The 15627-nt window shown below is 43.2% G+C and overlaps 1 protein-coding gene across 2 annotated transcripts in view; it reads right to left on the minus strand.

Moving 5' to 3' along the window:
* The window catches only part of cog6 (component of oligomeric golgi complex 6), a 34323-nt gene that overhangs the window by 14450 nt on the left and 4246 nt on the right, over positions 1-15627 (minus strand). The window contains exons 5-19 of one of the 2 annotated variants that reach the window (XR_015844287.1): positions 13751-13862; positions 13487-13569; positions 13336-13406; positions 12890-12983; positions 11503-11631; positions 9812-9903; positions 8697-8761; positions 8532-8623; positions 8349-8466; positions 6715-6846; positions 6455-6622; positions 5808-5915; positions 3952-4005; positions 2615-2694; positions 1683-1884 (exon numbers count right to left, since the gene is read on the minus strand). Coding sequence is in view for 1 of the 2 variants with exons in the window: in XM_088301224.1 (XP_088157350.1) it covers positions 1737-1884; positions 2615-2694; positions 3952-4005; positions 5808-5915; positions 6455-6622; positions 6715-6846; positions 8349-8466; positions 8532-8623; positions 8697-8761; positions 9812-9903; positions 11503-11631; positions 12890-12983; positions 13336-13406; positions 13487-13569; positions 13751-13862 (1546 nt within the window). In the remaining variant the exon portion in view is untranslated. Of the gene's footprint in view, positions 1-1154; positions 1885-2614; positions 2695-3951; positions 4006-5807; positions 5916-6454; positions 6623-6714; positions 6847-8348; positions 8467-8531; positions 8624-8696; positions 8762-9811; positions 9904-11502; positions 11632-12889; positions 12984-13335; positions 13407-13486; positions 13570-13750; positions 13863-15627 lie in introns of those variants that run through there. The other variant, XM_088301224.1, reaches the window with a different exon arrangement.

Raw genomic sequence — 15627 nt, forward strand, 5'->3', positions numbered from 1 at the left:
ATTGATAGGACACTAAATAAATTCGAAAAAAGTGTTCACTTATTCAACTAAAATTAATTTATATTATCTAATCATCCATGTAAAATGAGCAAAATGTTTATTTTCATTTCGCATTGAATATGACCCCAAAAAAAAAAGGTGTAACAATAAATGTCACAAAAAATGAGAATAATGCTTAGATTTTGGTTTAGCCTCAATTCCCAAAACAACAACAAAAAAAATTAATGTAGACACTGGCCCATCCTGCACAAACACAGCGACGTCCTCCAAAACGTTTGATTCTTGCTGTTCTGACGACTTGAAGCCCCGTCACGCTCGAGTGGGCAAACGCAGAGTGAGGCGACAGCGTACGCATGATGGGATGCGTGTTTGCACCATCAGCCACCTCTAAGTGGCAACGTCGTCACCTGTCGCATCTTGCCGACCTCATTAGGACATACGTGCATGCAAGCACAAACACACTTTCCCCCCAAAAAAGACAAAAAAAAATCCTCATTCTATTGCGCTCAACAAATTAGAAAGCTATCAAATATTTTCCTCGGGTTTCTCGATATCGCGGATTTTCTCATATGACAGTACTAGAAAGCATCACCCATGATAAACGGGGGGGTTGAAGGGGTTCGGTGTATCCCGGCCGGCTAGTAACGGAGCGATCGTGTCTATTTAAAGGAACGGCGCGCAGATGGACGAGGCATTCCCAGAAGGCCAACGAAATGGGAGCAGCATCCGGTGAACGGCAATGACCCCCGGCAGGGCTCGCTGCCACCGGGCCTGATGTCATGACCCAACGCGGCATGCATGCTCCGTCCGCACTCACGCTGGGGTGTGTGAGTGTGTCACCGACATGCTATCAGACGCAGCCGTGTCAGCACGCCGGTGCAAACTTCTCGGCGAGATGCAAAATATGCCACACAAGCGTTATAGTTGGACCGCACGCTATGCCGGACAAATCATTAGGTACAGTCAAACAAAGACGCTCACTTTTTGATTGCGCCACAATAACCAAAAACAAATAAATAATTTAAAAAAATTAAATTAAATTAAATTATATATATATATATTTTTTTTCCCCCAACACGCAAGAGCTTGTCTCTACGCCAAAGTCGCATATTAAAACAAAATGGCAGAAGCAGTAAAGTCAGCCCCAACGCGCATGAAGGCAGATGTATTTATTGAATTGATCGGGTCATGTTCAATAAAACGTACATGATTGGCTTCAATTCATAACGTAAATATTCAAATTCTTTTATTTTTTATTCTGAAAATGCCAAATTGGTACTGCTTGAAATCCTCGATTGACACGAAAATCATTCAGCGTGAAGATTCGAAAATCCAATTGAATCGAGCTCTTGTGTATCGAATCGATTTGGGAAATTTTAATTGATACCAAACACCAAAGAAATGGTGAATTTGTTTTTGTGCCATGAGATTTTTCCAAAGTAAAATATCTGCCCCTGCTCAATTAAGCTTTGGAAAAAAATCTATGGGAAATGTTCAAGAATAAAAATCCAATAATATAAAAAAAAAAGTTCTTGGTGGCATATTAATGCACGAACAAAATTGGTGAGCCTCCACAGACAAGACGTTGGCGGTGACTCACCGGCCGCAGAACCCCACCTAACGTGGGCCACACGTGTACACGTCTGTGTTATGATTACACACGACAACGCTCTGGAAATAACCTGCAGCTGGACGAGACGGACGGGGACGAGGTCGCACGTGCGTGCGTGCGTCCCTCATGGCAGCAAAGCCCGGACCTGCTGGGGGGATCTGGGAAGGAGCTGCTCGGGGTCTTTGTAGGCGTTGGCCGGGCTGCTGAGCGCCGCGTGCACCTCGCCGTACGCTCGGCACACCAGCTCGGTGGACTGCGAGAAGATCTGGTCCCTGCAATCACACGCAAGAGCATCAGCGTTCACACTTTGCACTCGCTTTATCCTCAATGAGCAGCGGTTTTGTATTTTATTTTGAATAGGAGGTGTTTACATTTCTTTATTTTTTTTTCTGCTGACAACGCATTTCAGTGGGTGCCAATTTTATGCGGAGTTTCGCTATTTGCAGGCCGGCCTAGTGGGGGTTCCGATGTATTTCCAAAAATTCCCATGGAAGTTGACCGCAAATTTCACTGAAATTTGCCAGTAATCCTCCACCCCTTGCAAACGGAATATAACCGACATCTCTCTTGAGACAAGAACCCCCCCCCCCCCCCCCAAAAAAAAAAAGAACATTTGCGTTATTTGTGCTTCCGTGTGTTCATCAGCTCGGACGTGCGCGCCATCGAGGCGATTTCAGGGAACCGCCGACGTGAGTGAGAAATGGACCAGAAGCTAATTAATGGCGTCCTGCCCATTAGGCCTGCGGCGTCCATTAATAGAGAACATTAACCTGAGGTACAGAGTGCTCCTCAAGCCGGCCGCACTTCCCAGTAAACGTGACTCACAGCACGCGGCGGCTGGATGGAGGCAGCTAAAAGCATATGTGCGCGCTCGCCGTCGGCCAGGCAAACACCAAACAACCCCGCCGCTCGCCGCAGCCGCACAGCAAATGAAAAGTCGCCGTGGCGTTGAGTGGAGTGTTTTGTTGGGAACGTGCCATGTGAGGGCCCAATCACACTCACCTGATGGCGGCGCTGAGCAGGAAGTTGAGCTGAGGCATCACCAGGCTGTCGGGAGACGACAGGTAGCGGTCAAACTGGACCTGTTGGTTGACGGACGGCAAACAGCACAACGCATGAGGAGGGATGAACAAGCACGCCGAGATCCTTTAACTTTAACAACTGAATTAGCGCAACGACACATTTAAAAAAAAAAAAAAGTGATTTTAACTCATTCAAAATAAAATGGATCTTTGACGTCTTTAGCCGTCAATGGGAGTAAATGAGTTAATCCTTCTACCATAATGTGGGGTAAACCCAGAAATGTCTCAAAAAGCCCCAAAAGAAGAAAGAAGTCTAAATTATCCAAGACCAACTTGTCATGGAGCTTCTGTTTGGTATCCGAATCACGTCAGGACAGACAGACGGCAAAGAAAGTTCTGTTTCAGTCGTTGCATGCGGCTGCCCCTTAAGGCTTTTTTTTGTTGTTGTTATTTTGGGAAACATGGAAGGCATGTCTATCATGAGGAAAAACACACAAAAGTCTCAAGAATCCAAAAAAAAAATAATCCAGCAACTTGAGTATTGGGAAAAAAAATCAATCAATTCAATTCAATAATCTAATTAAAATTTAGCCCCCTCGGCGGGTTTAATTCAGCAACATTAAATTTGGTAGAAGACCCACAAGAAATTCTCAAGAAGCCATGTCTGAAAATGCACGGAAAGTCTACCATCTCGGTTTGGCTCCGAACGTCCTCTTGATAGCGTCCAACTGGAATTATTTTCTATTCCAGCGGCTAAATCCAGTTTACCTTGAGGCGTCATCTGACTGAGCGGTGAATGATTGCGAAGGGAGCGAACATTGGATTCGTTGAATTTTCTTAACAATGCTAGCAAAAATAAGCGTGTCGCATGTCATTGGCGACGCTTAGAGACAATTGAAATGCTATCTTAAAACATATGGTTGAATGCAAGCGCGGTAAAATTTACGCTAGCACACATGCTAGCATGTTTTTAAAAAGGCAGCGGGAGCAAAAGTGAGTCCGATTGTACTTTATTGAAGTAGTTAACACGCCAGCGTCCCTCTCGACATTGTCAGAGTCAGTCTCGTTGCCGTGCGGCTCCCAAGAAATGATGTCGGCTTTTGTGAACGAGCGGACACGTTAGCCCGAGCAGCCACAATCCATTCACAAATTGTGGCGTTAACTCACCCGCCGCCGCTGCCTCACAGTCTTAGCAAAGCCAACTAAAATATCTTGTTTTGGTTTTAAAGTTGACATTTCTTTGCTCACAATTAAGCTAATAAAATCTGCTCCTTCTATTTTTGCCTTTGACAAATGTTCCGCATGAAATGTACTCACCATGGCCGCTTTCACCGAGGAGACGTCCATGCTGGGCAGGAGGGACAGAGGACCCTGAAGGCAACAACAACAATAATATGTTACGCCAAATGTCCTCATTTCATCTCCAACTGGTTCCGCATGGAGATTGGTGCGGCAATATGTACAGTGCAACATTATAGGATCCATTTGTGAAGTCATTTGGTCAAATCTATTTTAAAAGAATAATCAAGGCTACCACAAAAGATTCGGTCTGTTGTCAGGACTGCTGACTGTGAAATTCAGAAATAACAAAATGACTGGCTTATCACATTGCGGTTGTTTCGTTTACGTCGCAGCCTTGAATGCAGCACAACATACAGAAAAAAACATTTTCTTTTTCCACCCTGTGCGCCATTCTAGTGGGAACGTGGACGGACATTTTACAGAAGCGCAGCACATTAGAACATGATTTACTGGACTGGATTATTAGAATAGAATAAGAGTCTGAACACGTTCAATGGGAATTTCCAATCTTGGTCTGACTTTTGAGGTTCCAGCCTTGTATTCATGGAGCACTTTCCATTCAAGGAAAGGAAATGATGATTATCAGAAGTTTTGTTTTCTTTGGTGTACTTTTTAAAAAAAATAAAAACAATGTGTGAAAGCATATTACCTCACTGTCAAAGAATAGCAATATTATTTTGGAATAAATATCTGGTAATTGACCCAAGTCCATAGTCAGTAAAAAAAATAAATAAATAAATAAATAAATAAATAATTAATGAATAAAAAAAATTTATACAACAACAGTCTGTTTTATTTATACAACCTAAAGAGGGTTAAAAAAAAAAGGGCAATTTTTTATAAGTACAAAAAGATATTTAAAAAAATCCAAAATAAATATCAACACAAAAGTAGGACATTTGTCTTATTCAAATAATTTTAATAACGGGTAAAAATAAATGTTGGTAAATAAAATAGTACACTAGACAGTAAATTTCATTTCTTAGTAAAAAGTGAAATTTGAGAGTAAAATTCATTCTAAAATTTATTCAGAGCCACAGAATATTTGACTTTGTTTACTAGGACCAAATATAGTCTTTCTAGAGTAAAACATACTCAATGGAATTTATTTTGTATGAATAATCATGAGTAGGAATAGCTCTCTACGAAGATGACAACAAACATTGGAGCAAGTGTTCCGCCTTTGGAGGAACAACAAAATCAACAGCCGCCTTCGCCTCGTCCCGTTTGAGAGAAAATGACAGGGCGGCAACGTTTCGCAGATAGTGAAAGTCAACCTTAAAGGCCGAGAATAGACGGCGTGCCGTGCAGACACGCACACCGACTTGATCTCCTCAAATACACGCTGGACTATTTTGGGCGAGGCCACCCGGGAGACGATGACGCTTGGCGACCGAGTTTCGTGCCGGGGCGCGGCACTTCTGTCCCGGCGTGACTCGCGCCGTCACGACACGCACCGCAACTATGGCTACCGTCGTGGCCGTCAGTCAACAGTGGGCGGAGTCTGTCAGACGCTTGACTTGTGTTCATAGCGTCGGAAAGACAAGCATACAATACAGAGTCGGGCCATATGGTCACCGTGGCGACGGCCGAGTCAACAATAACACCGGGCATGGAGCTGCTCTTTGAAATACTTTTCAAAAACTTGGAGGTATAAGTTCACACCCCCTTGTTCAAATGCCAGGTTTCTGTGATGTCAAAATAATAAGACCATAATGAAATTTTAAAAACTTTGCCCACCATAACGGTGACATAGAACATCTATTGAATTTTTTTTTTTTAATCCTTTGCACAGGGAAAATTTAAAAAAAAAACAGTTGGCAAATGAAAACGTTCCCCCGCGACGTGAAAAGAGTTGCGTGTTTTGCGACCTGTTTGGCGCTGTGCTGCTGAACACAGTTGTAGATGTAGCTGAGGCCCGCTCGGGTCAGCACGTAGGAAGCCTGCTCGTTGATCAGCGTGTCAAGGTGAGCCTCGATCTGCGGGAACAGAAGAAGCAGCGGAGCAGAGTGACTGGCTGAAGGGGAAGTGGAGAAAAAAAAAAAATAAAAAAAAGGTGCCATTGTGAGCAAATGGTACTTGTGCCTAATGGAGCTTCGCCGGAGCCACGTTGCATGACACAAAAGATGCGGTATAAAATTAGATGAAGCGATGGACAGAGCGATGCAGACCTTGCTGATTATCTGACCATTCGAATCGGAGATGTGTTGCAGCTGGGAGAGATGCAAAAAAGGCAGGATAGCAGAACTCGAGGACCCTGCGGTAGACGTTTTATATCGTCCCTATGATTTATATTGTTCTATCGCGCCACTCGACCAACGAATAGGTACCGGCGGGATGAAAAAACACACGTGTTAAGTGTAACTGCTCATCCCTCCCCTCTCTGCTCAACCAAGAAGTTGCCGGTCTCTTGTAATTAATTTCAAAGAGGCGGCATGGTTCGTGCATGTTGCAGAACAGGAACGCTCATTAGCGGTTATTGAAACCTTGACTTTTTAAAAGCACAAGCTATGCCTACCTGGAACTCGAGCATCTCCAGCCTCTTGTCTGTGAACTCAAAAAGCGCCAACGTGGTCTTCATAACGTACAGCGAGTTGACCATGTAGGTGGCCATGTCGGCCGTGCCCAGGTTACTGGCAGACACCGTGCACAGCTGCAGGAGAGGGTCCAGAATGCACGAGAGCACCTGGGAAGGAGGAGTGTGTGTGTGTGTGCACATGAATCATGAAGTTGTTCACGGGACAGGACGGGATGAATGAAAAATACAAAATTGTCAACCTGGGCAAAGTCGGACTGGCGTGCACCCACGGGGACCACGGAGGAATCGTGAGAGGCCAGAACCTCCCTGAGGAGGGACAACGTTTGCGTGAGGGAAGCGGTCGGGCCCAGGTCGGGGGGTGGGAGCTCCACCTTAAAAAAAAAAAATAAATAAATTATTAGACAGAAAAAATCAACTTAATTTGGCCTTCTCTAAACTGTCGGATGCAAATGAGGGTCCTTCTCCACATTTCCATCCAAGTTGCCCGATAGTTCTGTCATCGCCTCAGTAAATCCTACGCAGGTAATCTGTGAGTCAGTTGTGCTTTTAATGAAAAGGGCCGTGATTAAATCTTCTCGTGGGCCCCAAAAAAAAAAAAAAAAGGAAGCGGGCCATCTTTTGTGCACCTAATGGCGGTCATTACGAGACGAGCGCGTTCCCGGCATTAGCTGCAATCGACACTGAAACCCAAAGGGGCCTTCAATCGGATTAGCAGCGGGGCGACCGGGCTCACAGGCCGAGCGGCTATCGATCGGGAGCCAGCTGGACGCCGCTCCGTGGAAGAGCGCGTGCCGCGGTACATTTGGAAGGCAATTTAAGCAGAATGCGGAGTTTTTTTTTTTTCCGGGGGTGGTCAGTAAGAGCCACTTGGACGAAGCGGGCATAAATGTTTTCAAGAGGTTCAGAAATAGACGTGTTAATTGTGGAGGAGTGATGGAGAACCTCCGCACGATCGTTCTATGACAGAAAACAGAGAAATGTCAACAGCATGGATTCAAATTCGACCTCATGTGACTTTTTGGTGACGATTGAAATCTTGAAGTTTAGAAAACCATTTTCAGTTTTCACCTCCGCAAATGATTTTTTTGTCTCTAAAGATGATTTTACGTCTTGAACCGAGTCAAGTGGAGATGATTTTGTCATTAATGAAGTGAACGTAGTCTTCAACGAGCACTGATGATGATTTCCTCTTCAATTAGCCTAATGTACGAGTTTTGGAACTTTTTTTCGAGGCCTCAACAAACCGAGCACTCAAGTTTTTGTAAAACGATGTTGATTTAGCAAATGTTTTGGAAACATTTACAACAATCAAATAAAAAAAATAAATAAAAATTTTTTTTAACAAGATTATATTCTATGCAAGCCACAAGTCAAAACTCGCCATTCACCTTGCGTTTGTGGAAAATGAGTTAGGCAGTAAAATCCAACGTGTTTTTTTTTTTTTCTCAGGAGGGCAGCCATTTTGGGCGGCCATTTTGTCACTTCAATTTTTGGGGGTTGACTTCCCCTTGAATGAACCAAAGGATGTTTTCATAAACACAGATGGCAATTTAATCATCAAGCGTTCATGTTTATGCAAAATTTTCAATGAACCTTACGTTTGTGTTTTGTCAACACTGATGAGAATTTCGCCTTCAGTGAACCAAGCGCTCCAGTTTTGGTGAATTTTGAGTCTTCAATGAGTCCTTATTGCTCATTTTACACAGTGGTGAACTCATTTATTTTCACTGGGATGACAGGCTGATGATGATTCGTAATGATAAAGGCTTATTATGTCTTACTTCCTTTAATTCATGCGAGGAAATGGTTACAAATGTGGATGATCCGCTATATCACTTTGCCGCAGGAGGCGCTTCATTTTGCAGCGTCATACCTTGTCCATGAGTCTGCTTGCGTGAAGGCTCAGGCTGTTGAAGAACATTTTTTTGCTGAGCATGTGCATCTCCTCCATGGTCATTAGCAAAGAGGCCGCGCTGGTTCCCACGATGGCGCTGCGCACATATGGCGTGAGGACATGGCAAAAGACACGGCGGAGAGAATACGCGGCAGAACAGACCTGACGGTGTGGTGGTAGAACTTGAGCAGGTTGGACAGTTTGTAAAGTAGCACGGCGCCCGGCTCGGCCACGATCACCTGCTCTATCCGAACCTGGAGAGTGCGGGATGAGGTCAGAACGCGACGGCCGAACAGGGAGAGTTTCACGACTGTTTTTGTTGCTCACTTTCAAAGGCCGACACACTCCTTCCGTGATGTGTCCAACCACCTCCTGCATGTTGTCCTCCACGCCTGGATTGAAAAAAAACATTTCAAATGCTATTTTGATTTGAAATGCATCAGAACACAAAAATGCAGTCATGTAACCATTTATGTCAGATTTTCAGATTTTGTTCATTTTTTTATTTGCCCACCAGATGTCACTGTTTTACACCTTTCAAAGCATGCAGCAAAAAAAGTTGACCCTGTTACTATTTTCAGCAATTATAATGAATTAAAATCCCCGTTATAACTTGGATTTGTCATTTATAATTACTTTGTTAGAAAAAAATAAAACAATACATAAACATCCATATTTTACATACACTTTTTGCGGGCAATATATTCCAAGCCCCCGTGCATTAAAATAATTTTAGCAGTAGAAGTTCATCTTTATCATTGTAATTATTTGTGTGTGTGTGTGTGTGTGTGTGTGTTCACCTCTATTAGGCCATTACAAATTCCTCCGAATTTATGGGGAGAAATTATTGAAATATGGTTTTATGAATCGACAGATTTTTTTTTTAAAAACTTGTTACAATTGAAAATAACTTTTAAAATGCAAAATGTTGAATAAAAACCGAGCTGTTGATTATAGGCGATGAGCTGTATAAATTACATGGTCTTCATTTTTGTAAACAACCCCCCCCCAAAAAAAATAAATAAATAAAATATTTTTTTGACGAGTTTAACTTAGAAGTAAGAAAAATAGCAAGAACATATGCCCAAAATAGTAAAACAATAAGTTTCGCTCACAAATCCGCCATAGACCAAATCCGTAATAACCGAACCAAAACGTGAGAATCACTTTAAAAGACTCACAAACATAAGGTGGAAAAAAAAATACTATATGTTCACATCCAATTTGGGGAAGCTGACATGTTGTCATTAGGACTTCAAGTCTCTCACATTTATTAAATAATTAATTATTAAACAAAAAATCTGAAAATTGGAACATAATGAATATTACATATGTACATTTCTGGTTGTAGTCCTTTTCAAAGTTGGAGAACCAAATAGACAAGTCTCTTTTTGGGAAGCTGACAATTTTTGGGGGCGAGTCTATTTCCCACATCAGCGTACCTTGCAGAGTCACTTGCTTGAGCAGCGCTTCCAGATGCTCTCGCTCCGAGGCGGTGGCTTGGTGCAGCCAGGCCAGCATGTCGCCCACGTACCTACCAGAACGGACAACGCTAATTAAATCCCTCCTGGCCGGCGGGAGGCTAATTTTAACACGTCGGGAACACAAGTACCTGCAATCATCTTTCATTTCCCCTCCAAAGACAAACCGCGTCGTATTGGCTCTTACATAATGCTTGCAAAGACAACAAGGTTCAAGTCGAATGATTGTACGTGTGTGCGTGTGTGTATGTGTGTGTGTGTGTGGCGGACGCAGTGAGAAACAACTCAATGTTCTCAGAATCGCTGATGCTTCTGACTCACGACTAACTAAAGGCCATTCTGCGGACCATTCGGAGAAAATCTCCCGGGAGGACGACGACGCGGCTAATCGGGACACACGCTTATCCAATCTCAACTCGCTGAGAGTCATTCGCGGTCAAAAGGTGGAAGTCCAACCATCATACACATTTTACGGCTATTCTCGCTTTTGCAATCTGAGAATATAGAACATAAATATGTGCACACCTAAACGCTGTATTTTCTTAAATGTCAACAGAAATATCGGTGACATGTTTGACGGAAAGAAACTCAACCAAATTCAAGTGAATTAAATTCAACAATCATCCATCGTTACAAGCTAACGTGCTTCCACAAACAACGTGACGGCGGTACGGACATGAACTCGTCTAGAAAAGCACAGCCACTTTTGCAAACCCAGATGCAAATTCCTTTTTGGTGTCTCGGAAGATGCAAATGTGTTTTGTTTTGTTGTTTTTTTTGGGAACGTGGGAGGAATTCAGAGGATCCCCTCCCACCGCTGTGTATGAAGTGTCAACTGTTTTCATCGGATCTGCAGGTTTTTTTTGTTTTTTTTTTAAATAATAATGATCCTATTTATGAGGCAAGTCACACTAATTATGTTATATTGCAGCATAATGACTACTTTCAAATTGTGAGTGTTGACGATGACAAGGATTTATTACCTTGATTTACGAGTTGAATTCATGACCTGACCATGTTCGGGTTCACTTGTTTCGGCAACCATTCAAAAGAATGAAAAGAAAAAGAGAAAAAAAATCCCTTCTAGTCGATTATGAAGCAAACGTTTTCCTTGCATGGTTATTAACAAGAAAAAGAGAGGAAAAAAACGTTTTTCCAGAATTGCTCACTTTTCCTCACTTCGCTTTGACTGAATTGAATCTAAACATTTTTTTTTCTTTCCCACCTGACTTTGCTCGCTTTCAGCAGCTTCCGCATTTTTACAAGGACAGAGGTTCGCAGCTGCAAAATCATTTCAACGCCCTTGACTGGCGTTCCAACTTTTATTGGCTCCTTCCGTTTTAGTAACAGAACCTATCGTGGATGTACTAAGCTTGTTCTGCTTGGCTTTAATTCGATGATCATTGGCTGCCTCTTCTCAGCCACCGCATACTTAGGAGCAGTGGTCAGAATTGTAGTAAAATATCGAGATTTTTTTTTTATATATTTTTTTTAAAACAAGTAAACCCGGGGGTGATGTGTTGAGGTGCATTGCCGCCCTCTACTGGTGGAAAGTCTGAACTGCCGCGTAAATAAAATGAGCAAATTAAAGAAAAAAAAAGACCGAGCTACGTCTCTCTCAACACTAAACACAAAATGGATGTTGATGCTACCTCATCGGGTCATGCGAGTGCATCTCAATGGGACGGGGGGTCCCGGCCGCCCCCCCGCGCGTCAGGGCATCGATGAAGCCACGCACCACCGCGTTCCTGCGCGCCGTCCCAAACTCATCCAGGGTGTACCTGCGGGCAAAAAGGGATACATAGTTGGTGTGGGAACCGCCGGTCTTTTTATATGTTGGAGGTCAGTTGGGAAAGAAATCAGGCGCCCGGGTAGCGTTTCCACAAGGAAGCCGAAGCTTTTGTGAGAGTAAACACCAGATAGCGCTGAATCAAGAATCCAGGAAAGGCCCGTCTGAGAGCGTGACCTTGCGCACACACAGAGGAAGGAGGGGGGGGGGGCAGGTGTACTTGCGTACAGCGAAAGGGAATGTTGGCTACTGGGGAAAAAAAAGCAAAAAAAAACATACACGCTGGATGAGCATGCAATTTTGAGCGCAGTAAGTAGACATTAAAGGGACACTAATGGACGCCAAAGAAACTTTTCCAAGGACGCATTTCAAGTTTGGATGAGAACTTGACGTCATTTCCTTGTAAATAACAACAAATTCAGCCGTGGCCATCAAACGTATTTTGAACTCAGAGCCCACAAAATGACTTCAAACTAGAAGATTTGCAGATTGGCCTTCTGTCCCATGGGGGGGCACATTTGCATACATCCCCAAGCAGGAGTTTTGTCTCAAACTAAACGGCCATCTTCCAGTTTAATTTCTAGCATTTCGGTTCCATTATAATTGGTCTGCACCAAATATCATCGCGGATCGTTGTGAGTTATTTTTAGTCGACATACATTTTCAGGATACACACGTTCACATTTTTTTCAAATTTGAAGACCTTTGCACATTGGCCGTGGTCAGGTTAGATTCAACTACACAAAATCACATTGATGATTTTATTTCATCCAAAATCAAAACTATATTATGTTACGAACAAATAAGACATGTAAAACAAAGGTGGATTAATTAATTTTTTTTTTAAATATTTGTCCTGCGTATTAAGTGCCAGGATTTGCCCTAAAAATACACTTGCACTCACAATGTTGTGACCACAGACGCATTTGGATTATGATTGTGCACAATTGCAACATGATTAAGAGAAATATAATCCAAAAAAAAAAAAAAAAGAATGGTGTCATTGCGAATGGTTACCTCATGTGTTGTAAAATAAAAAGCTGTTTTACACTCATTTTACAAGTTGCAGCAGCTTCCATTAAAAAGAAACGTGAATTCCAACAAGTCGGTAAATGCACCACAGGATCACAACAGGCACTTTTGTGTTCAGAAAGTTGACATGTGGAGCTGCACTTCCCTCTAGTGCTCGTTTAGGAGGAGCAACATGACAAACGTGTGAGGGGGTGTGCGCGCGTGTGTGTGTAAGTTACTTGTAAAGGACAGGCCGGTCTTGTAGTGCCTCCATGGCTTGAGTCAATATGGGGCTGATGTCACATGACTCCTGAGTTAATCCTCTGCACTCATCTGGGGACAGTTTGGAAAAAGGAAATGTTTTCTCGTCTTTTATTTGCCTTTTCTCTCTTGGATGTATATTGCATTTTCAATAAATAAATGTAAGGCATTTAAGCTCCGTTCACACGGCAGGGCTTGACACCCAATTCTTTTGATGTACTCGTTCCCATTAGAAAATCAAATGTGATTTCTAATTTGAACGGAACACGTCCGTGATGTGACACGCATCCGCCTGATGGCAAAATGGACGACACCCAATATCTTATTGTGTCACAGTGTCTACTACACGCACGGCCGCTGTTTAAATAGCAATCCGGTATTAAGTATTCATTAGCACGGTGAGGTCGTGGCGTGCCGGACTTACTCTGTGCCCAGCGGTAGAGTTGCTCGTACGCCGCCTCCTGCAACACGGCCATCTGCTCCATGATCTCTAGCCTACATGACATTTACGTTACAGCAGTGTCGTGGTGTCATTGGAAGAGGGGAAAAAAAAAACTAAACAGGTAGGTCGTTACCCTGCAGTCTGCTGGTTGGTCCGCAATAGGATTTTAACATCCTCGTGGATTTGCTTCACTCGACTCAGGGCTTTGAAGAAATCCTGTAAAAAAAAAAAAAGGAAAAAAAAAAAAGAAAGCGCACATCGGTTAAAAATGGCAAAAAAAAAGACTCACTCAACGCAAATGCCGTGTTTCCAGTAGTGGGAGTGCATCGAACATTGTTTTTTAAAGAATTTTTTGGGAGTTAACTTCCACTTGAAGAAGTCCAAAAACGGACTCTACCTCTGAAATGGGCGAGTCTCTGGCCCCTCGCAGCGTGCTCATCTCCTCACTGGTCAACTGGAACTTGGCGAGGAAGGCCTGAGCCACCTGGGCCCTCACCTCAAGACGATGGCTAAAAGAGAAGGAACACACTCATTTCAGATTTTTCTAATCCACAGTCTTGTGATGTATATTTAATCAAAATGCATTTCTGCCGCTCTCTCTATGAAAAATTGTGACTAATCACTTTTTTTTTTATCATTCAAAGGGTGTTTTCTTGCCCGTCAGGCTGTAAAATTGAAGCAAAATTAAAAGCTTCCATCAAACAAGACAAACAGAGGGCAGCTAAATGTGCAGTAGCGTCATCCATCCAGCAGGTGGCAGTCTCACACCTGACAAAAAGCGTATGAGGAGGTTGGGACCCATCAATAACTGAGAGCGACACCAAGAATTAAGTAGGTGTTTGGACAGCAGTGGCATTGCTATCATTGTGTCTCTGTGGGGTGATAGTTGCCATGGTAACGGCCTGAATCACACCGACAACTCGGCTCGGGACAACACTCCCTCTGTCCACATTCAAGCAGGCTGGAGCAGTAAATCAACGATCCGCTTTTCTAAGCGAGGGTGGGGGGGGGGGGGAGCCAGGTGACTTCAAATTCATGCTGAGAGGCTGTCTGACCTTCCATTTGTTGATTTCCAATAAAATGTCCGAGTAAGAAAGAATGGAAATGGAATTAAAGGGTGGCAGGGGGTCAAACGTCATCACTTTTAAATATCACTGAGCCCCAGAAATGATGTGGGATTTTATTTTTGGTGACAATATAAAATGCAGTTTTTGTTTGTTTGAATCCTCCAAGAAATTGTGAGACAAAAAAAAAAAACTTAGTGGGCAGAAATTGCAAAACTTGTCAAGGGCGAAGGAATGATATGCTTCAAAATTGCAAAGTCTCAGCCAGGGGCGGGCAAACTTTTTGATTGGCAGGCCGTCTTGTGGCATCGACAGGCAATTACAAAGCGTTTTGGGTGGGCCTCAATTACTTGTGGAGTTTTCACTCATTTACCGAAAGTAAATCTTGAGCCATCTGCACGCTTCTGAAAACGTGCCCGTGACCTTGCCGTGAATTTTGATGGATGTGATGCGACCGTTTGCCTAATTTACATATGTAATCCCGCCCCCAAAACCAGTTCCTACAGTCATGATTTGGCAGCTAGCGTGAGGAAAGATTTGCCATCTCCAGGCAATGGCCAGATGATGCGATCTGAAACAAAATCATGTGAAAGCCAAAAGGTAAGCAGAGCTGCATTGTGCTCATTTGAATGCAAAAGTGCTATTTTTTTTGGCGATGGCTCAAGAACCCCCTAAAGTGTAGAATTTGGAATCTTGGGGATGGTAAGATGCCTCCACAAGTGGAAATTTGGTCCTTTTTTTTTTTTTTTTTTAAATAACATGCTTTTTTCCCCTTTTTTTTCTAAATCAAATCATTTACAAGTCGTTTCTTTTTAAGGTTAATCTTATTTTTTTATCTTGAAATGATATTTTGGGATTATAGTTTGAGGTATTTTAATTATGATTTTTTTTTTTCTTTTGCTAACAATTTACTCATCCTCTTTTCAAATTACGGCGTGCTAACGCAGCACACAACGGCAAAAATATGTGAGTCGTCATTTCAGCTCCGCCGCCTTTGGCTCGGCTTGCGCTCATGTCGGGAGACGTCAGGACATGTTCCGCATGACGATGTGCAATGTAAAAGAGCCGCGGTGCGGGCCAGGCGCTTAGTTTCATTGGTGCTGACAGCGTCTTTCGGCGAGGCGAGCAACTCCGTGCGTAAGGATGACAAAAGAACGCCGGCGGGCAAGCGCGGGTCGCCCGCCCCCTTTGGCTGGCCGCCGACCACCTT

Source organism: Idiotropiscis lumnitzeri, chromosome 7, assembly GCF_059441095.1.
Source record: "Idiotropiscis lumnitzeri isolate Australia: NSW breed Sydney's pygmy pipehorse chromosome 7, RoL_Ilum_1.0, whole genome shotgun sequence".
Lineage (NCBI taxonomy): Eukaryota > Metazoa > Chordata > Actinopteri > Syngnathiformes > Syngnathidae > Idiotropiscis > Idiotropiscis lumnitzeri.